This window comes from Nyctereutes procyonoides, unplaced genomic scaffold, assembly GCF_905146905.1.
Source record: "Nyctereutes procyonoides isolate TBG_1078 unplaced genomic scaffold, NYPRO_anot_genome, whole genome shotgun sequence".
NCBI lineage: Eukaryota > Metazoa > Chordata > Mammalia > Carnivora > Canidae > Nyctereutes > Nyctereutes procyonoides.
In genome coordinates, this window is record NW_026575024.1 from 31402777 (window position 1) to 31424529 (window position 21753).

Consider the following 21753-nt stretch of genomic DNA (forward strand, 5'->3'; position numbering starts at 1 on the left):
TTGCTTCTTTGGAAAATCGGTTGCAACCTTTTCTTTTTTGTTTTTTGCCTAGTTCATCACTTCTTACTTGTGTTTATAGGATTGATTTCATTATTAATGTAGCTTTAGTGAATTCCGGTATTATCATTCTTAAGTACTGAGAATGTTTTTGTGAAAATTAGTAGTATACATTTGCTCATTGTTTTGGAAGTTTTGTAGTTTGGAGGCTTTCATGGCATTCATCCTCTGCCTCTCCCTAATAGAATGAAACTCTACAGGTGCATAGATGATGTACAGGTGTGACAGATGAATTTGGGTGTTTACAGGTCCTCATTGTCACCAGCCGCAAAGCATGCTGACTTGCGTTTCCTTCTCTGTGTGTCAAGCTTATGCATAGATTTCTTCTCGCCCTGTGTCTCCCTCAGGCTGCAGAATACCTATCTGCAGGGCCTAAGAGTCTTGTCGGTCCTGTCAGCCTCAAGCGTTTCTGGTTGAGAGGTTATTGCTCCCAGCCAGGACCTCTTGGAGTAAATGCTTTGAGAACAGCAGGGGTTGAGGTCTAACAGTGCGCACCTAGAAGCCTGTGTTGGGCACTGTGCCCATGGGCACTGTGCCCGAGGACCCTCTCAGACTGTGAATTGCTCACTGACTGTATTCATTTTTTAGGGCAGGCCTAGTCCTGAGATCCTGGGCCATCTGAGTTCTCCATCCTTGTTAGAGGTCTTTGGGAGAGAGGCAGCTTTGGAAACACTCTGAAGACAGGTCTGCAGATAGCCAGTGTCCTGATAATGAGGGAGGATACTCTGGGATTCAAACTTGAGCACTGAAGCACAGAGTCTGTACTATTGGGGTAGATAGCACCTTCGCTCATTAGCCCCTGAGTCCTGCCCAGGCAGAAGAACAGTAGAGATTTCAGGCGTTGAAAACAAGATAGCAGACCCCAAAGTGACTTCACTTATGGCTAAGCCTTACATCACCAAACTGAAACTTAGTTTTGGCTCTCCCACAAATGGAATCTTAAACTAGTCAGAAGTTATCTGACAGCACTAGTTAGATAATCTGCCTGATGCACCCCTATCTTTCCCTAAGGGAATTCCCTAAAGGAGAATGACCTCACAGTAACCAGTCTGCTTTGGCCTAGCATGACTTCCTTATTCCTACCCCCTTCTGCCTATATAAGTCTTTTATTTTGTACAGATCTTCAGAGCTCCTTTCTGTCTGCTAGGTGGGATGTTGCCCTATTCATGAATCATTGAATAAAGCCGATAAAACCTTTAAAATTTACTCGGCTGAATTTTTTTTTTAAGATTTTATTTATTCATGTGAAACACAGAGAGAGAGGCAGAGACACAGGCAGAGGGAGAAGCAGGCTTCATGCAGGGAGCCCGATGTGGGACTCAATCCCAGGACCCCGGGATCAGATCACGACCTGAGCTGAAGGCAGACGCTTAACCCCTGAGTCACCCAGGTGTCCCATGAATTTTGTTTTAACAAAGGAAACCTAGGATGATGTCATTAAGTGTCCTCATTGTAGAGGTGCATAATAATCTTTAGGTAGAGGATTTGCAACCTCAAACATTTATAAGAAAACCATTTTTTTTAAATTGATGAAGTAGGTACATTTTGGTTATCTAGAAATTTCACCGTGAATTAGTGGATTTTTCCTTATTACCAGAAAAGTGAGGTGTTAGAGTTTATTCTATTCATCAAACCTCAACTTCTCAGCTGAGAATGGAGTTGGGTGGGGACAACAGCCAGCCTGTCCACAGTGTGAAGACTGCAGTGGCTGCTACAACTGTGCTTATTACAAAAATGGTGAGTAATTTTTTCAGTTGATGCATCTGTCTGTCTTTACTTAGAGTGACAACCAGTTTGTCAGGGGCTTAGCTTCTGGAAGCCCAAGCTTGCAGGAAGCAGGTATTTTCCTTTTGCAAGGTTGTTGGACAGAAAGCAGTCAGCAGCTGCTGGAGATTATTTTCTCATTGTACTACTCATTTTAGTCTCCTAGATGTTTGAGGTCTCATCCTTAGGACATTTTTTTTTAATTTTTTTAAATTTATTTATGATAGTCACAGAGAGAGAGAGAGAGAGAGAGAGGCAGAGACACAGGCAGAGAGAGAAGTAGGCTCCATGCACCGGGAGCCTGACGGGGGACTCGATCCCGGGTCTCCAGGATCGCACCCTGGGCCAAAGGCAGGTGCCAAACTGCTGCGCCACCCAGGGATTTCCCCCTTAGGACATTCTTAAGAATTTCTCATTCATTCCACTTATGAAATCTGCAAATCTGGGTGAACACCGTGAGCTTGGCACCATTTTGTGCAGAGTGGCTGGCTATGTGAGAAATTATGCTTGCCATTTTAACCTACAGACTCAGGAGTGGAGAAACTCCTTTGTTATTCCTTAACCTGTCATCTTCTCTCTCTTCTTCCCTTTGTGAAGAAACCTGTATTGGGGACCTTGTATATGTCAGTCATTGTTATAGGCCATTGGGGATGTAGCAGTGAATAACCAAAGTCCCACATGGAGTTGCTTTCCGGAGGTGGGGGGCAAATGTTTATTTTTATTTTTTTATTTTTTTTTCAAATGTTTAATAATATCAGGTGGTAGTGATGTTATGAAGAACAAATCAGGTATTTTTTAATATGAAGGAAGCATTTTGAAGTGTTTATGTTGGAAGGGCCCTTCTGCTAATGAATCTGATTGGCTCAAAGAACAGATGTGTTCTTATTCTTTCTGGAGCATTTTCCATTATTCAAGGGAAATGTGCAGAGATATATACCTTTTGTAGGGTAGGACTGAACCATTTAGGGCTCCGAAAAGTTTTACTCTGCACATATAATCATTACCCCTGGCAATATCAGGTATTTGTCTGCAAATACAGTTTATGACCACTCTGGGTTTTATGTGTGCTCCCTGAGGACTCCCTCACCAGCCTCCCCAACCCCAGTCATTTTAACCGTTGAGAAGGGCTGAAAATGCAGCCTTTTTAGTCACTAGTTGGATTTGTAAAGCTGTAGCTTTAGGGTGGTCTTTTCCACACAAATACTGGCATACCATTATTTTAGGCATGTCATAGATAAAGGTTAATGAATTTGATTAAAATTCAATGAGTCTTGGGGCAACAAGGTGGTTCAGTTAGTTAGGCATCCTACTTGATTTCAGTTCAGGTCATGATCTTGGGGTCGTGAGAGGGAGCCCCACCTCAGACTCTACCCTGGGTGTGGAGCCTGCTTAAGATTCTCTCTCCCTGGGCAGCCTGGGTGGCTCAGCGGTTTAGCACCGCCTTCAGCCCAGGGCGTGATCCTGGAGACCCTGGATCAAGTCCCACATCGGGCTCCTTGCATGGAGCCTGCTTCTCCCTCTGCCTGTGTCTCTGCCTCTCTCTCTGTGTCTCTCATGAATAAATAAATAAAATCTTTTAAAAAAAAAAAAAGATGGGACTTGAAGGATGAGCAAGGAAGAGAAAAGGCAAGGAGCAAAGGAGGAGAAGAAGGAAGAGTGGGATGTAATCAGAATCAACGAGTAGTTTTGCTTGGATGAAGTATGTGGTGTGTGTAGGGTGTGGAGGGCCTGGAATAGAGGGAGTTTGTCTTTAATTCACTAGGCAAAAATGAGTAGAGGAGAGTTGTGATCAGAGCTGTGCTTTATGAAGATTAATCTGGGAATATGTGCAGAATAAATTAGAGAAGGGAGGAATTGGTGGAGAAACGAGTTGGGAGGCCAGGGTAGTAGAGAAAGGTTGACGTGCAGACTTCAGCAATAGTACTAGCAGTGAGATTAGGAATAAGGAAAGACCCTGTAGGGCGAGGATCACATAGTTTGAGAACTGATGACGTGTGTGTGTGTGTGTGTGTGTGTGTGTGTGTGTGTGTAGGGAGGTGTTAACAGTTGGACGAAATAAATTTTTAAAAGATTTCGTTGGCTTTTATTAAGTGATTTGTAAATCAGGCAGCATCCCATCTAGCAAGTGGAGGGGACTTCTGAGGAGTTGTATGGAATGGAAGGTTTTTATGGGGGGAAAGAAAGTTACCAGCAAAGGGATTGTTCCAGGCAAAGGAAGAGAAGTTGGGGGTCTTCTCATGCAGATTACCTTATCTTCCTTTGGGGGTTAGAAAGGGCCCGTGTGGCAGACTTACTGGTACTGATCAAAATTTCCTGACTGACCCGTTAAGACTGCATTTCTGGGGGAGTTTGAAACTGCAGTTAGATTAAGTGTTAGACCCTGGTTTGGGAAGTTGGTATAAGTGATGCCATTTGGGGCCTGTGGTTTTCAACAGGGGGTGGAGATAATGGTGAGGATCAGTGTTCCCCATGGAGCATATGGAGCATATTTCAAGTAAATTAGGGTCTTGAAGTAAAACAGAGTGAAGAGCCTTTGTGGGTTGGGAAGGAGATGATGGGTTTGGACCCATTGAGTTTGAGGTGCTGGTTGGACATTGGAGGTGTCTTGTTGGCAGGTTGAAATGTAGTGCTATAGTTTGGGGGAGAGGGAATAACTAGTGTTATGGAGGATGAGTCCATAGAAGAGAAGCTGATGACAGTGGCTCACTTGCTGAGGATACAACATAGAAACACAACCTGCATTTAGGAAGTGTGGGGAAGAACAACAGAAAGGATGTGATTGGAAAGGAAAACAAAATAAGACTGTTTTAGTTATAAATGCAGGAAGCCACTCAAATTTGATGAAAAAAGAATTTATTGGCTCATGTAACTTAAACACCGCAGGAATTCCAGCTTTAGGCCTAATTTAATCTAGGGTCTCAAAAAAAGAAAAAAAAAATCTAGGGGCTCAAATGTCACCAAGCCTTGGTTGCTCTCTTTCACATTGCTTTTGTTTTCAGACTTCACAAGGTTGCAGGATTTTCTAGCAAATGAAAGTTCCATGGACAAGGTCATGTCTTCAGGGAATCACTGTGATTAGTTTGTGCAGTGAAAACATACAAACTGTGACCAAACATATTTATCCATATTATCAAAACATATTGGTTCTTGAGTGCAATCATTTTGTCAGTAGACTAATGGTTTAAGGCATGTACAGTGGTATTAGGGATTTAAAAATTCTGATAGGGCTGGATTGTAATGTCATCCAAACCAGGGAATTAGGAGGACGTAGGTAACTGGCTAGAGGGCTTAAGGCTTCTGGAATGCTTAATTTTGTTTTTTTTTTTTTTTTTTTTAAAGATTTTATTTTCTTAATTTTTTAATTTTTATTTATTTATGATAGTCACAGAGAGAGAGAGAGAGAGAGAGAGGCAGAGACACAGGCAGAGGGAGAAGCAGGCTCCATGCACCGGGAGCCCGACGTGGGATTCGATCCTGGGTCTCCAGGATCGTGCCCTGGGCCAAAGGCAGGCGCCAAACCGCTGCGCCACCCAGGGATCCCTGGAATGCTTAATTTTGTAACAGTCTTTTTTCACAGTGCCCTGGCCCTTTGCACCAATAACAGAAACCAGGGAGTTTTACTCTGTTGAGGGACCTTCATTTGCCACGTTTGAAAATTAAGACTTTTAGTGGTCTTTGTTGCAGGTGACCCCTACTAGGCTGTGAATGAGCTGGCTTGCAAAACTAGCTAAATGTGGAGTGAACAGTTTTCCATTCCATGCTGGTCCTTCAACTAAAAGATCCTGGTTCATTCAGCCTGTTACTAAACGTAGAACTAAATGCTACCCAGAAGGTTTCAGCCTCTAGAGGAAGATCAGAATCTTTAAAGACAGTTTGGAGTTGATAATAGGATGACCAGGTTCATTAGGTTTTTGTGTGTAAGCCAGAATTTTGTTCCAATCAACAGGCTTAGGAAAAGCTACTGTGATTGCCACATGGAGATTTCCAGTGAGTGTTCTAGGATCTTGCCAAAAGTTAGGGGTTTGTTTCTCTAAATCTTTTAGGGTGTTTTCATGGGGCAAGTTTTATCTGGTGTTTGGGCTGGTCCTCACTAACAAGCACACGGCCTGGCTGATACAAGTCTGAGAAACTGGGATGGTAAGTTGGAATAAGTATGTTAATGTCTTTAGTAGGGCTCCTGGGTGGGTCAGTGGTTGAGTGTCTGCCTTGGGCTCAGGTCAAGATCCCAGGGTCTTGGGATTGAGTCCTGCGTTGGGCTCCCTATAGGAAGCCCGCTTTTCCCTCTGTGTCTCTACCTCTCTCTCTTTGTCTCTCATCAATCAATAAATAAAATCTTAAAAAGAAATTCTTTAATAGACGTGGATTAAAAAAATATTTTATTTATTATTTATTCAGGAGAGACACACAGAGAGAGAGAGAAAGAGGCAGAGACACAGGCAGAGAGAGAAGCAGGCTCCGTGCAGGGAGCCCGATGCAGGACTTGATCCCAGGACTCCAGGATCACATCCTGGGCCTAAGGGGACACTCAACTGCTGAGCCACCCAGGCGTCCCAGTTAACATGAATTCTGAGTCACCTTAGGAAACTCTTTAACTCTGGCTCACAGTCTGGCCTTGGTCCAGGGAACATAAGAAATTTGGGGTTTATTCAGATCCTCAGATGACTTAACTTTAAAGGGGCAGGTTTTATTAGGTTCAGGAAAGGAGAGAATTGGGAGAGATTCAGAGGAAAAGGGAAGTTCAATGAAAAGGTTAGTAGAGTGGTGATGTAGAGAAGTTGGGGACTGCACACCAGATACATCCTGAGACAGAAGACAGGAAAGGAAAAAAGAGGCCTCCGAAGCCCCTTTTCTCTCCTTTGCTTGCTTCCATTAGTCCAGGAGAGGCAACTTTAGATTCCTGGTAATGTTTGGAAGCTTCAAAATCCCCAAGTCTCAAAATTTTATTCAGTTTTGACAATCTTAGAGCCATGGCTTTCTAATTCAGTTTTGAGAAAATAAGTTTGGGGAGATTGAAAGTTCTCTATAATGGCCATTGAAGTTCTAAATTACTTTTTGTTGCTCCATTTAGTTAGGAAAACAAGACTCAGAAGCCATTTAGACTTCTTTCCATGATTTGATTGCCTCAGTTAATTTAGAAATAGTATTTTGCACAGAGGCAAACAGAATCCTGAAAATGTTTGGAGGCCTCAAGGTATCAACTAAAATGGGCATCTCATTCAGTTCTCTCCCTCTCTCTCATTTAAGGAGCCATAGCTTTCTAATTTAATTTGAGAAAACAAATTTAGGGAGATCGAAAGTTCTCCATAATGGCCATTGGTGCTCTAAATTAGTTTTCATTAAGTCCATTTGGTTTTTAATGTGCGTGTGGAAGGACCATAGTTTTTATTTTTATTTATTTTTTTGGACCATAGTTTTTAAACATAAAACTGGCTGGGGTCCCAGAAAGGGGGGCACCCTCAAAGCATTTTGATGACTAGAATCCTATATCATAGAGGTTTTTCTCTAGAGTAAGGAGAAAAAATCCTAAAAGCACAGTTTTCAGCAGGACCAGCCTGGTTCCAGAGGAATCAGGTCGAAGGCCAGGAGGGTTCCAACAGGAAGTCTGACTCTGAAAAGGAGTCAGACTAAAGGCCAAAAGAATACTCTCATAAGAAACAAGGCTTTAAGACATCTCAAATAAAGCCTGAAGAACTTGGACACAAAGTGGAGCTCAGAATCCAGGAGAAAAACTTACCTTCACACTCCAAAGTTGGTGAGAAAGCAGTGAGTCCATTTGGTCTTGTGAATACTGGCACCTGTTTGCCCACCAGCTTTGGAGTTAGGGCGGATCTTTCCTGGATCCCATTTCTTATCATAAGTAATGTTAACATTAAAAATAAAAGTCGGGGGGATCCCTGGGTGGCGCAGCGGTTTGGCGCCTGCCTTTGGCTTGGGGGGTGATCCTGGAGACCCGGGATCGAATCCCACGTCGGGCTCCTGGTGCATGGAGCCTGCTTCTCCCTCTGCCTGTGTCTCTGCCTCTCTCTCTCTCTCTCTCTCTCTCTCTCTCTCTCTCTGTGTGTGACTATCATAAATAAATACAAATTAAAAAAAAATTTAAAAAGTCGGGATGCCTGGGTGGCTCAGCGGTTGGCCCCCTGCCTTTGGCTCAGGTCGTGATCCAGGATCAAGTCCCATGTCGGGCTCCCTGTGAGGAGCCTGCTTCTCCCTCTGCTTGTGTCTCTGCCCCTCTTTCTCTCTCAGTCTGTGTCTCTCATGAATGAATGAATGAATGAATGAATGAATAAATATTTAAAAAAATTTTTTTAAGATTTTACAATCTATATCCTGTAGAAGCCAGAAACTTGGGAGTCATGCTTAATTCCTCTCCCATCTTCCCCCAGGTACTGGACACTGCAATTGGCTCCCTCCAAAAATCCATTCCACTCCTCCTGGATGGTACATGGTAGCCTGTGCAAACTAATTATTTTAATTTCATCCCCTTTTTCAAATTGACAGTTTCCTAAAGAGGCATTTTTACCCCCAGCCTAAGCCATGACTGTTTTAGAGCAACCACTTGGCCTAAGATGGTGCAATTGAAATACACTGTCATCAACTTGTCAGTGGGGTGAGGCCTCAGGATCAGCAGTTTTGTGGGAAACATCTATAGTTCAGATAGTTAGGTTTGAAATGCCTTGGAGAACTTTCTGATGGAGATGTCATTACTGTTTCCACTTGGAAGCAGTAGTTGGGTCTGGCACTGCAGGAGGGATTTATGTCGGTGGAATTGGTAATTAAAATGAAGGGGTTGGATGATAATACTTAGGGAGAGAATGTAGAGGGCCTAGAATTTGACCAGAACTGGTTCAACATTTAGAGGTCATGTAGAGGGAAAATATCACAGAGGTTGAGACAGAGCAGTCAGGTAGAATGAGAACCTAGAAAGTATGTATTGTGGTCCCAAAGAGAGGAATGTTCAAGGAGGAAATGGTCAACTAGATCTAATTAATATTGCCAAGAGGTACAACAAGATGAAGACTGGAAAGTCCATCCAGTTTGGCAGCAGTGTTAGAAATTTCACATTTGTTTTAGTTCCCGGAGCCTGGGGCATCACACTGAGGCCATGTTGATTTTTCACTGCTGAGATACTAGATATCTCAAAGTCCCTTGCAGTTCAGCAGACCAGGTGGCTCTCCCATTTTTTTTCTCCTAACCTTTTTATTGAAGGAATTTTTCAAACACAAAAGAGAATAATCAATTTCCTCGTACCCATTGTATGGAAAGGGCATGATAAACACTCTTTCCTTTTAATTATTGACTTTCCAAAGGTCATCTCATGTCCCAGCAACCTTCAAAGGTAGCCAGTGTGGCTTCTTAAAATTATCATTATGAACTCACAGATTTTCATATACTTGTGTTTAAATCATGTTTAGTCTTTTAACACTCGAATTAATCCCACCTTTGGCGATCAGGAGTCTTTTATTTCTTAAATGGCTTTCTCATTTTCCCATTTCATTTTTTCGTCGTCATCCTTAATGATTTATTAAAAAAGCCATTTCAGATTGTTGGTTTCATAATTTCTTTTACAGCCAATACAACAATTTTGGGATTGAAAACACTGTTAAATTTTTGTTTCCCAGTGGAGAAATATTGGAATCTATTTGATTAGCATCTATTTCCATGACTATTAGTTATGGATCAGGAATACCAAAAAAGTAACAGTGTAATATTCTAATGCTATAAACAGCTCAGGGTTCTTGCCCACTTACAGGGGCCGGTAGGTTGGAACACAAGACACTGGGGACATCAGCTCTCATGTCTACTTACCTTGTATAGTCAGCTTTGTAGTAATGGTTGGAGATGGTGGACACTGAAGCAGGTACTGGAAGGCAATTTATGATTTAGGGGCTCCTCAGATACGGAACTTAGCAGCTTGTCCTGGTTCCACTTTCTGGCAGAGGTCTAGGGAACATGTTTGAGCCCACTTTTAGGATTGCAAATATATTTTTCTTTCTCATCTTATTAGATTTTTGGGTAATATTTGATATATTCTCTTTGAAAGAGTCTTTTTCTAATAAAGAGGAAACTTAAAAAAATGTTTTTTCTCCCTTGGTATTTTTTCCTTAAATGTTAGAGAGGTCCTCTACCTATTGGACTCCAGCCAGGCTTCTAGTATTTTGTGTTCTAACTCAGACAATGGAAAAACAAGTGGTGTCATCAGGATAGAACCTTGGGCAGAGCCTCCTGTGAGACATAGGCCATTTTTCCACCTTTGGCCATCTCTGACCTGAATGAAATAATGTCTTGTGATGTTGGGTACTAGATTAGAGTTTTGTTCCTTTAGGAAGCAGATGCATTTACTCCAGATGGAGGTTTAGTGAAGAAGGTAGGAGAGAGTGTTGGGAGAAAGGAGAATTCTTGTTCATTCTCTGTCATCTGTACTCTTGGTTTGACATATGAGATTGGCATTTTTTGAGGAGGTGGGAACCAGGCCTATGGTGTGTGAATTGAAAGCTTTGCATTCGAACAGGCTTCCACTTCTGCTACCAAATGGTTCTCAGAAACACCCCTACTACACATCTTGGGCTTTGTGAATCCCCTGTATCACTTAGGATATGTTTGGCCACAAATGACCGAAAACCCAAGATAAGAGTGGCTTACCCAGATAGAAGTGCTTTTCTTTCTAGTGCGATAAGGAATGGAGACCCTATACTGTTTGTGCTGCTGCACAGTCCTCCTCCATAGTGAGTTTTTCCTCACTAACTCCTTCCATCTTGTTGCTTAGTCATTCATAATAAGTGGATTTCACCTTGTAGTTGGTTGCTGGAGCTCCAACCAGCCAGTCTTCATTCTAGTCAGCATGAGGGAAGAATGGTAGAATTGCACACAGCATTTCTGCTGTTGACTTCTTGGCCAGAATCGGAAAATGTAGTCTTGGTTCTAAACCCAGCTAAAAATCGGGGGGCTTCTGTGACAATGTCTAAGAAAGAAGATGGACAGTGGGACCATGGGCTGCAACCTTGTGATGCCTCATGTAGTACTTCTTTTTTAAAAGATTTATTTAGGGGTGCTGGGTGGCTCAGTCAGTTGAGCATCTGCCTTGGGCTCAGGTAGTGATCTTAGGGTCCCGGGATTGAGCCTTGCATCAGGCTCTCTGCTCAGTAGGGGAGTCTGCTCTTCCTTTGCCCCTCCCCCTGCTTATGTACACACGTGCTGTCTTTGCCCCCCCATGTCTATCATAAATAAATAAATCTTTAAAATAAAAAATAAAAAAAGATTTGAGAGAGCACACGTGTGTGCTGCATGGGTGTGTGTATGTGACCAGGGGGAGGGACAGAGGGAGAGAATCTCAAGCGGAGATTCCCTGCTGAGCACAGAGCCCTACCCAGGACCCAGCTCCATCCTAGGACCCTGAGATCAAAACCTGAGCCGAAATTGAGAGTCGGCTCAACTAGCTGAGCCACCCAGGCACCCCTCTCAGGTAGTACTCATTAAGAGCATAGAAAATGAGTTGCTGAGTCACCCAGTTCTCTGCCAATTCAGTAAAGCCTGGGTCTTCTCTGAATGATTGGCTGTGGTACCTTGGGCAGCTGGGGTAAGACCTACTAACTGTCTTCTCCATTGTAGGCCCCAAGCCAGATGCCCAGTGTATTGTGGTGAGGAAGTCAGTAGTGGGAGACCATGCATTGTGGGGTGTGCTCTTGAGAAATGTTAAGGGGGGGGGGCACTGGGCCACACAGGGAAATGGGGAAGGCTTGGAGAGAAAGGAATCTCTTAGCTGAGTTGTTTTTTTTTTTTTTTTTAAGATTTTTTAAGATTTTTTTTAAGATTTAAGATTTTTTTAAGATTTAAGATTTAAGATTTATTCATGAGAGACAGAGGCAGAGACACAGGCAGAAGGAGAAGCAGGTGCCTGCATGGAGCCTGATGCGGGACTTGATCCCAGAACCCTGGGATCATGCCCTGAGCCAAAGGCAGATGCTCAACCACTAAGCTATCCAGGCGCCTCTCTTAGCCAATATTTGAAGGATAAATTAAAATTGACCAGAAAGAAGAGATATGGGTGTCCATGGTTGATTTGCAAAAACTGTTCTAGGTAGGAACAGAATGAACAAAAGCCCTAAAGGTGAGAAAGTACAACCTGTTCTAGGAACTGACTATACTTCAGAACGGCTGTTAGGAATGACAGTGGAAGGGTCAATAAGACCCTGATCTCAAAGTGGCTGGTACACCATTTAAAAAAGTGTAGGTCTATCCTTTAGATTACTAGAGGTAGAAAATTGCCTCCATTTAGATTGGAGTGCTCCAGAAGGAGTTCGGGACAGTGAATGACATGATCAGATTTTCTTTCTGGAAAGGTCCTTCTTGGTGCAGTGTTAACAGTAGAGGGAAGGTAGGAGTGAGGTGGCCAGTTGGGCTGCTGCAGGTTCCCAGAGCAGAGATGGTGTTGGCTTGAATTAAAGGGAGTTCCAGAAATGACAGGAAGGAGTAGATGGACTGGAAAGCTTTTTGGAACTATTAACAGCCTGAGTAATAGATAGTTCTAGGGGTGGAGGGAGGAGCCACCGAAGATGATGGTCACATTTCTCACTTGAGAATTCAGGGGAAAGGACATAATTTGGTTTTGGACACATGGAGGATTTTAGGCATCTGTGGGACACCCAAGGGGAAACATCTAGTACATTTGGATGAATGGGCCTGCCAAGGAGAGGCAGTTGGAGGCATCAGAAGGAATGAGATTACTTCGGGAGAGTGGATAGTAAAGAATAGGAGCCTCAGAAGAAACCCTGTGGAACCCCCAAATTAAGATGCTGGAAGAGGAAGCTGCGAAGGACAAGGCTGGCTAAAGAAGGCCCTGCTGAAGAGGCAGCTGGGAAGGATGTGCTGCCTGGAAGCAAAGGAAGGGTGTGTCTTTTGCATTGCCTGAGCAAAGGGAGGTGCGGAGGACAGAGTGCTGTGGGCTTAGTGATTAGGTCATTCATTGGTGAGGGGAGAGTGCTGCAGCAGAGTGGCTGGGCAGGCAGGTGGCTTGCTGTGGTTGAGGACTGATGCAGTCAGAGAGGGGAATGGGTGGCCATAGCTCTTGCCAAAGATTCGCCTGTGAAGTAGGGAAGAAAGTGCATCGGGTGGATGAGCTGTCAAAAGCTTTTTATTCTTGAGCCTGTTTACCTGGTTGTAAGGGCCTGTGATGAGGGGGAGGGGAGGATCCAGATGGGAAAGAAGATGATCAATGGTGTGAGGTCTCAGAGGAGGTGGTAGCAAAGGTGAGAGCTTGGGCCTGTGTATCCCAGTGCAGCTGGGACTGTCCTTCCAAGGGAGCCATGTGTTGGCCTGTGGCTATCAGTGGTATATTTTCTGCAAAGGCCCCAGTAGCCCCCTGGTAATAGTGTTGTCTGGAGGTAAAATGGTTCATAGCCAGAGTCATAGCTGTCTCCCATGCGTGCATCTTTTTATGTCCTTTCTTCGGAGCTCTTTGGTGTGGAGTGGAGTCACCTGTGGAAGTACTTTAGGTGAAACAGTCCATCTCGAGTATCTGAACGCGTTTTCTGTAGATCATATTCATATGAGGCTTTTGGAGGACATTGTATGGCTATATTGGGGATGATTGTGACTTTCAGAGTAGAACTCTTCTTTCTTGATCTTTTGTTTAAACAAGTGAACTTGTTAAATGACATTAATATCGGAAAAACTGGAAATATTTGCTCTTCCTAACACTAGACACACACACACACACACACACCCCTACTTGACTTTCTTAGTAAGAGGGACATATGGGTCCCTGATACTCTTACGTATAAATCTATTTCTGGCAATTTCTCTCCTGGGGATGTGTCTGTAAGTAGGGTAGTGGATTGCCCAGCAGCTGCCACAGGGTTTAAGGAGATGGCAAGCCCAATATTTAGCAGAAATGTTAGGCTCAGCCTGATGACTTTCTTCTTGGATAAGTTTTGTGATATGCATCTAAAGCAGCATGAAACATAGTTTGTGTGAGTTATGGAGTCACCGAGTAAATGAAACTTATGAATTTGAAAGCATTGCCATTGGAAAGAACTGAGTTGTTGGAAGCAGAACCAGCCAGTGCCCTGAGCACTACCTTGTAATGAAATTTCCCTGAAAATGGAAAAGAGAAGAAAGAGCCTAGTAGATGGAACCATTTATTTTCTTTCCCTAGTTTTTTACTCCTCACCGGCAAACACGAACAGAATATTAGTATGTTTTCTTTAGCAAGGCACAAGACTGAGTTGCATCTGGTAAAGAAATGTGTTGTGGGGTGAGTACCCTCTGCCAGAAGCCTGCTTGATACAATGCCAAGGGCTCCTGTTCAGCCTGGCCACAGCCACACCGTTTTTGGTCAAGTTCTGACCATCACCACTTGTGGGTGTCATTATAGAGTCTTGAGAAACAACAAGTTCAGAGGGTGGGCCCTGACACCAGCTGGTAACCAAAAGGGAGCCTCAAAAGGATGCTGCCTCATAAGTTTTTATAAGTCCAAGGCAGTCCTTCAGCAAACACTGGGAATTAAGAGGGAGTGGGAAGAGGTAGAGTTTTCTACCTAGAGAATAACAGTGAAAATGAGTTCTATGAGTGCAGGTCCCTCCCCAGGCCAGGAAAAGCCAGGCCTCAACCATAGACAGCTTCCCCTCCCATCCCGCAGCTCCCCTGGCCCTCCCTCACTGCCTTCTCTTGCTTCCATAGAAGCAACACTTATGTGCTGTGTTGTTTTGAGCCTCTCAGGTCAGGGCTGGGCTTGGCTTCTGGGCAGTGTGGGGGTAGAGAGGCCCTGGAAGGCTGGTAGGGAAAGCCTTTCTGAGCTTGAGCTTCTCCAAAAATGTCAATAGGTCTTAGCTGAGCTCTTAGTACCCAGGACATTCTGTCCTCAGACTGACTTTCTGCTTTCTCTTCAGGGTCTAAGTGAACCAGAAGGGCCTAGGAGAGAGCTTTTTTTCTTTCTTTTTGAAATATCTTTTGTTTCCTGTTTACACCAGCATCACAAGCCCCTTGGGGAATGGCTAAGGGATTGTGGAGGATGGCTGTTGATTGAGATAGAATTTCAGAGGTAGGCTCTGCTCCACTTAGCCTCTGATCGGGGCCCTTGGGTTGAAAAGGGAGGAGGAGCTGCCTGGGAGCTGGGCTGCAGCAAAGCAGCTTTCCTGTGCTGTCCTCCCAGCAGGGAGGGGGCCAGAGTGGGACTAGTCTGGTCCTGCTGTGAGGGCCACTGGGAGGCAGAGGCGTGGGTCTTGGCACGTGAGCTGGAAATCACAGTGGGTTCTGTCACACTCAGGGCGGTCTGGATTCTTTGGTCTGCAGTAAAATTCTCACTAGCCCATTAGGTCAAATCTTCGGGTGCCTGTTGTGTTCCAGGCATTGCTCAGCACAGTGAGAAACAAGGAGCCCACGGCCGCTGAGACACCGCCGTGCCTGGCATGTATGTGATATTTTAGCCTTGTGCCCCAGCTTGCACAGAGTTATATATGTGTATTGGTAGTTCCATTATAAAGCATGCACAGGAAAGAAAATACAAAAGAGATAAATAGGAGTAAGTTCTAATATTTCGTTCCACACTTCAGTAGATTGTGTTGCACGCATCCCACTTCAGAGCACTAGGATATACTGCGGCCTTTGTGTGTCACACCACCCCATTCCACAGTAGCTTTGGGAAGTAGATTTTTATTGAATAGGGGGGCTGTCTATTGGATGAATGAAAGGCATGAGAAAGGAAGCAGGACAGGCCAATGCTGAGCTCACATAATTGGTGAGCACATGGGTCCCAGAAAGTCCCGATGGCTGCCATTTTTTCTGTTCCACGCTCCGGCAGGTGTGGCCATGTTGCTTTTTAGCTCCTTTATAGTTTTCACAGACTTGGCATTGGTGTGGCATTTGATCATTCCAGTAGCTGTCCAGGATAAGGGATCCTTTCTTCACTGGGAAGACCAGAGATCGGAGGCCGATGGGGAGCATAATGAGCATCAGAGCTGGGTCCTGGGCCCTGCTCTCCCTGACTGGCTGCTGCCTCCTTCTGCAGGAGGTCATCTCTACCTCTGCCTATCTTGCCATCCCTTGGAGGAGCAAACCAGCATACCTCTCAGTACCTCTGACTCTAGGTCCAGCACATGTCACTTTTCTTTTGGGCAAGAACTTGGGCTCTAGGTCCCTGCCTCCTCAGCATCCCTGCCCACCATGGAAACTGCCACTAGCACTTGGCTTCTTGTATGCAGCATAAGAGCCAAAGAGGAAGTCCTGGTGATCCTGGTGAAAGGCCTTTTCCCACGGGGTGGAGAGGAGTCAGAACACGATAAGCCTCCAGGTTCTTTCAAGTTTGTGTTCCTTTGACCTGCTCTCTTGTGACATCTACACCTGGGGGTGGGGGTGGGTGGAGACTGGCATCAGGAACCCAGAGCCAGCTGTCTTGCCCCCTCTCCGTCCATGTTTTCTGGGCTATGCCCTTGAGCCTTGCACAGGGATTTGCCCTTCTGCCTTGTTGGGTCCTGTTGCAGCTTGTGAGGGAGTGGTTGTCCAGATGCTGGCCTCCTACCTAGAGGGTGCCACCAGTTGAGGGCTCTGATGGTACTTATTCAGTGTCCTGGCGTCAGGCTCAGGACCCTGGGGTTATTTGGTTAAGAGACAAGTAAAACCTAGAAATCTCTTTCAGGCTTGTTCCTTTAGGGCAGTAACTTCATTTCTTAGTTCATCTCAAGCCCCCTGACATCTTAGTAATAATAGTTATAGGGATTTATTTACTTATTTATTTATTATTTTAAAAAGATTTTATTTATTTATTCATGAGAGACACAGAGCGAGAGAGAGGCAGAGACACAGGCAGAGGGAGAAGCAGGTTCCATGTAGGGAGCCCGACATGAGACCCGATCCCGGGTCTCCAGGGTCATGGCCTGGGCCAAAGGTAGTGCCAAACCCCTGAGCCACCCGGGCTGCGATATATATATATATATATTTTTAAAGATTTTACTTATTTGAGAGAGAGTGTACACAAGCTGGGGGAGGGGCAGAGGGAGAGGGAGAAGCCGAATCCCCGCTGAGCAGGGAGCCCGACGTGAGGCTCGATCCCAGGACCCCGAGATCATGACCTGAGCCAAAGGCAGACACTTCACTGAGCCACCCAGGCACCCCAGTTATAGGGTCTTTTTAAGAAAGATTGATTTACTTATTTGAGAGAGAGGGAGGTAGAGGGAGAGGGAGAGAAGCAGATTACCCCCTTGAGTGTGGAGCCCGATGCAGGGCTCAATCCCAGGACCTCGTGTGACTGGAGCTGAGATGGAGTCAGCCACTTACCCGACTGAACCACCCAAGTGCCCCTTATAGTATCTAGAACTATAGATAGTTCTCCCTCTCAACTATTTTCTATCTCAGGACACCTTTCTGCCCCTCACCCCATCTAGCAAGGAAGGATAGGAATCAGGTAGGGTGATATTGCAGGACACAGTGCTGCGCTAATGCTCATGAAAAGTTGTGGAAGGTCCAGAGAGACTCAGCACCAAGCTGGAGCTCCCTGCCCTTCCTCTGCAGGCGCTCTGCCTCGGCTCCTTCCTGCCTTCCCCTCCTGGGGAAACCAGCAGCCTTTGTGAGTCTCCTTGACAACAGGATGGAAGTTAAAAATAACCTTGTGCTGGGACATGTGTGTATGCGTGCACATGTGCTTGTGCCTAGATACATGCCCTCTCCCCTGCTGGGCTCCTGCTCAGTCCCTGTGGCTTTCAGATGCTCCTGGTGAGCGTCTGTGGGAGGCTTTGGTGGGGCCCAGGTGCTCACATGCTGGAGCTCCTTGGTTTAGGGGTTGGATCTAGATAATACTGCAGCATCGTTACTTCATATTGCTGATGGTTGCCGCTAGGGTGTGGGTGTTAATGTTCACATAAAGAATGGGAGGTCTTTCTGAATGCCTCAGTCTTCATTTAGTCTAACTGGACTGTGATTAATCCCAGTGGCATTGCTGTATTTCAGAACCTCTCAGGGTGCTGGAGTAGGACATAGCCCTGGGTGGGAGTTTTGCTGTATCTCTTTAGCGAACTCCCGCAAGTAAGGAGGACTCTTTCTGGGCGCGTTTTATAAGGTGAGGACACTGAAGTACAGAGGCACTTGTGTGACTTGTCCAGAGTTACCTGGCTGAGCTGTGGCAGAGTAAGGAAGAGTGACCTTGTCATCAGAAGCTAAGCTCTTCCCTCAGATCCTACTGATGAGGTCATCTCCACAGGTCCTTTACCAAAGCCAGCTGTCTTACATCAGCAGCCTCACACTAGTTAAAGCCCCGTTTTGTGGTGTTATCACAGTTAGTTTAAAAAGAGCGGTGTCCCTGAGAGCAGGGGCTGGGTAACTCTTTACCACACTTGGGATTAATTCCTGGCTTTCTCTTCCCATTTTTCCATCCATTAGTAAGTATTTTGCTCTGTACCAGGCATGGGTAGGTCGTGAGAAAAAGGTGGTCCTTATCTTAAGGGAGCAACAATTAGAAAAATCTCCCCATCAGTTCTCAATGGGGCCAGTGCCAAAGGGAGGAGGGTAGGAGAAGGAATGACTGGGATGGAGGTGGGGCTGGAGAAGGCTGGGAGAACATGTCGGTGTACTTAAGGCTGGGATGTATCAGATGCTCCTATGAATCCAAAGGAAGGCAGAAAACTTGGTAGAAAAATGGTCAACGACTTGATAGACACTTTACAAAAGAAGATACCCAAAGAATCAATAAACATGAAATGGTGCTTGATTTCATATACTTATTAGGGAAACTCAAATTATTCAACTTATTAAAAAATGTGACTGGGGCACCTGAGTGACTCAGTGGTTGAGCATCTGCCTTTGGCTTAGGTCATGATCCCAGAGTCCTGGGATCGAGTCCCACATCAGGCTCCCCTCAGGAAGCCTGCTACTCCCTCTGCCTATGTCTCTGCCTCTCTGTCTCTCATGAATGAATAAAGTCTTAAAAAAAAAAGTAACTCTTTGTGTTCACACACATATATAATGAAGTCTTTGAAGGTGTGGTTAAACATCCTTTTACCATTTCTAGTTTACTTCATCCTGAATGTCTTACTGAAAAAATAAAATGGGGTCTCTGTCCTAAGCTCCGCACTCCCACGCTCCAGCTCTGTGTCTGCCCTCTCTGTGTGCACTGGCCAGTGGGGAGCCCGTGAGCCTGGATGCCCTGCAGCTCCCTGTGGACTAAGGTGCCCCTCATTGAGAACGTGGCATTGTTCTGAGGCACAGTGGTCTGTAACTCCACTCAGATGAATGTGCTGCAGCAGCTTCTCTTGGAGCCAGTTCAAGCATCAGGAAAATGCCAGGAATGAAGAGATCCTCAATTCCCTCAAGTACATCTGACCCAGCGGTGGGCTTGAGTCCACCTTTGTGCCTCTGGAGAAGTGCGAGGTGGAGGGTGCACAGGTGCACCTTCTCTTCACCTTCCCATGGGAGGCTCTGCCTGGCCCCAGTGACAACACCACTGTGCTTGTGACCAACCCCCAAGCTCATCATCTGGCCTCCATGTTGCCACACCCGTGTTGCCTGGTGTGCCCAGATGGTGTGCCTGTGCGCAGTGCAGCTCCCACTTTTCCAACCAACGACATTGAGCCTGACATCAAAGCCCTGCTGTCCCATGGCCTGAGCTGTGCTAGGGTGCCCCTCTTCTCTCTGCTACCTGGCAATCACAGCGCTGCCCCTTGGGGATTTCATCCATGATGAGGTTTCCTAGAAATTTGCATGGAGGAATGCCTGATGTCCAGGAAAATCCCCTGAGCTGGGCGCTTCTTGTCCATCCCAGCCCACCCCTTCTCCACATCAAGGCTCCTCACAAAGTGTTGGGTGTCAGAAAAGCAATGGATTCCAAGATGCTTAAAGGAAATTTAGTGGGATGAACACCTGGAAGTCAGAAGACCTTCGTTAATAGATTTGGGACCCACCACTGAACTTCTCAGAGCCTCTGTCTCTTCATTTGTAGAGATCTCTGGTCTCCTTTCCCTTCCTTCCAAAACTTCTCTGAGGTTCACAACAGGTATGGGGAAACATTCTTACAGCTGTTGAGAGCTCTGCAAATACGAAGCAGTATTGTTAGACTCTAATTTGAAGCGATTTGATTTCTCTCTCATCTCCCCAACAGCAGTGATTTTAAATTCCTGTAAGAGATAAATGCTCTGAGTAGTAGGGTCCCTAGGATTCAGAGCAGCCTGTCCTTGGTACTTTGGATAGAGAGCCTATTGCTGGCATGACTCTGGTCCCCTCATCGGGATTGGCAAGCAGGGTGAGTTTCTGATGTAGCCAGAGCCCATATGGCAATTCTGAGTGATACCGCACTGAGCTGCATGGCAGGGAAGGGACAGTGGCATACCACTCCTGCTGAAGCCTTGACTCTAGTAAGCAGTACTATGTGGCTTCCACACTGACTGGGGCTGGCCTCTGCATGGGGTGCTCTTGTGGAGTCTGGAAGTAGCACTGTGGACTTTGAGGGGGTCCAGTGCGGGATAGCCTGCACACCCAGCTTTTCTCTAAGAGCTTTGCCAGAACCGTGGGCCACCCTGGTGGCACTAGGAGTCCTCCTCATAGAGCAGGGACTGTTTCCTCCATGATATAGGTGTTGGTGGAGAGGGGTTTTTTAGAGGTGGATGTGTCTTCCTGGGTGCCAGCGGCCAAACCCTTAATAGGTAGTAAACCTGGCAGCACGGGCAGGGTCAGGAATGAGGTCCTGATGAAATCAGGCCTGCCTCTCCTTTGGCTTTGGATACAAAAGAGCCCCTTTCTCCCTTGTCTGGACTGTTTCCTCTCCTGTCCCTGGCCAGGCAAGGGGGATTGAGCAGATTGTGGCTGTAACTCATTTCCCCATGGTACAGATGTGTGCCTCACTTCCAGCAGAGAGTTGGCCATTTTGGCACATGTCACAACAGTGTTGGGATCACTGTGTGTCCCATCTGTTTTGTCACTTGATTGTGCTAGGTCCTTGAGCCTTGTTGGGGCGGGGGTGGGTGGGGGTGGTATCTTTTCCCACAGATCTCCTATGACAGGCATGTATTCATCACTATCCTGCTAAGCATTTTTGATCTTTTCCTCATCTGTTTTTCTGCCATGTAGGAATCAGAGACAGAAGCAAAGGTAGATGGAGAGACTGCATCGGACAGTGAGAGCCGAGCAGAAGCTGCTCCTTTATCAGCCTCTACAGATGATACACCAGAGGTCCTCAACAGGGCCCTTTCCAACTTGTCTTCAAGGTAACCTGGCTTCATGAGCAGATGCTTGTGGGGTCCTTGCTCCAGGTCCAGGTGCCAGGGGAGACACAGAGCCCTCAGACAGCCTGCAGTCTTAGGACATGAGCCCCACAGCTATGACAGTATGTGGGTGAGGGGCCTGCCTAGCAGCAGTGGCCACGGTCTCCCCGCTTCTGCTCGGGTCTCCGCTAAATGTGATCTAGTGCTTACTGGCTACTATGGGCATAATCTAGAAGGATCTGGCCCTTGAAGGGTGCTGTAGGCTGGGCTGGAAGGTACAGTCATCCAAGGAAGGTGGGGAAAGTGTGGACAAAGGGGTGGTGGTGGGCAAGGTTGCTGACACAACATGCAAAGGGGCTTGTGTCTAATAGACGGGCTGCTTTTCACAGAGGAGCCCAACTTATCTAGGTCAGAGTTTAGTTTTCCCTGACCCACACATATGCATTGTGGACGTTCCTTAAATTCTCCCAGAAGAATTGAGAAATCTCAACGCAAGTGAATCCAGGGTTAAAATGTTAGTCCCTTGAAACTCTGATTCTCCAACACTGGCTAGGTGGTCAGATGAAAAACACAAACTTTAAGACCCCAAAACATCATCTGAAGGTGGCTCTATGTGTGTCTCCCATACACATGTCTCTTTGAAAGTTGGTATTGTGCAGTTGTCGAGGACATGGGTTCTGGTGCCAGACTCCCAGGATTCAAATCTCAGTTTGACCACGTCCCAGCTGTCTGATTTGTGCATCCTTTTCCTTTT

The 21753-nt window shown here is 45.8% G+C and overlaps 1 protein-coding gene across 1 annotated transcript in view; it reads left to right on the forward strand.

Moving 5' to 3' along the window:
- The window catches only part of CDS2 (CDP-diacylglycerol synthase 2), a 63958-nt gene that overhangs the window by 21134 nt on the left and 21071 nt on the right, over positions 1-21753 (forward strand). Inside the window, exon 2 of the mRNA XM_055300601.1 lies at positions 20866-21002. Within this exon, the coding sequence (XP_055156576.1) occupies positions 20866-21002 (137 nt within the window). The remainder of the gene's footprint in view (positions 1-20865; positions 21003-21753) is intronic.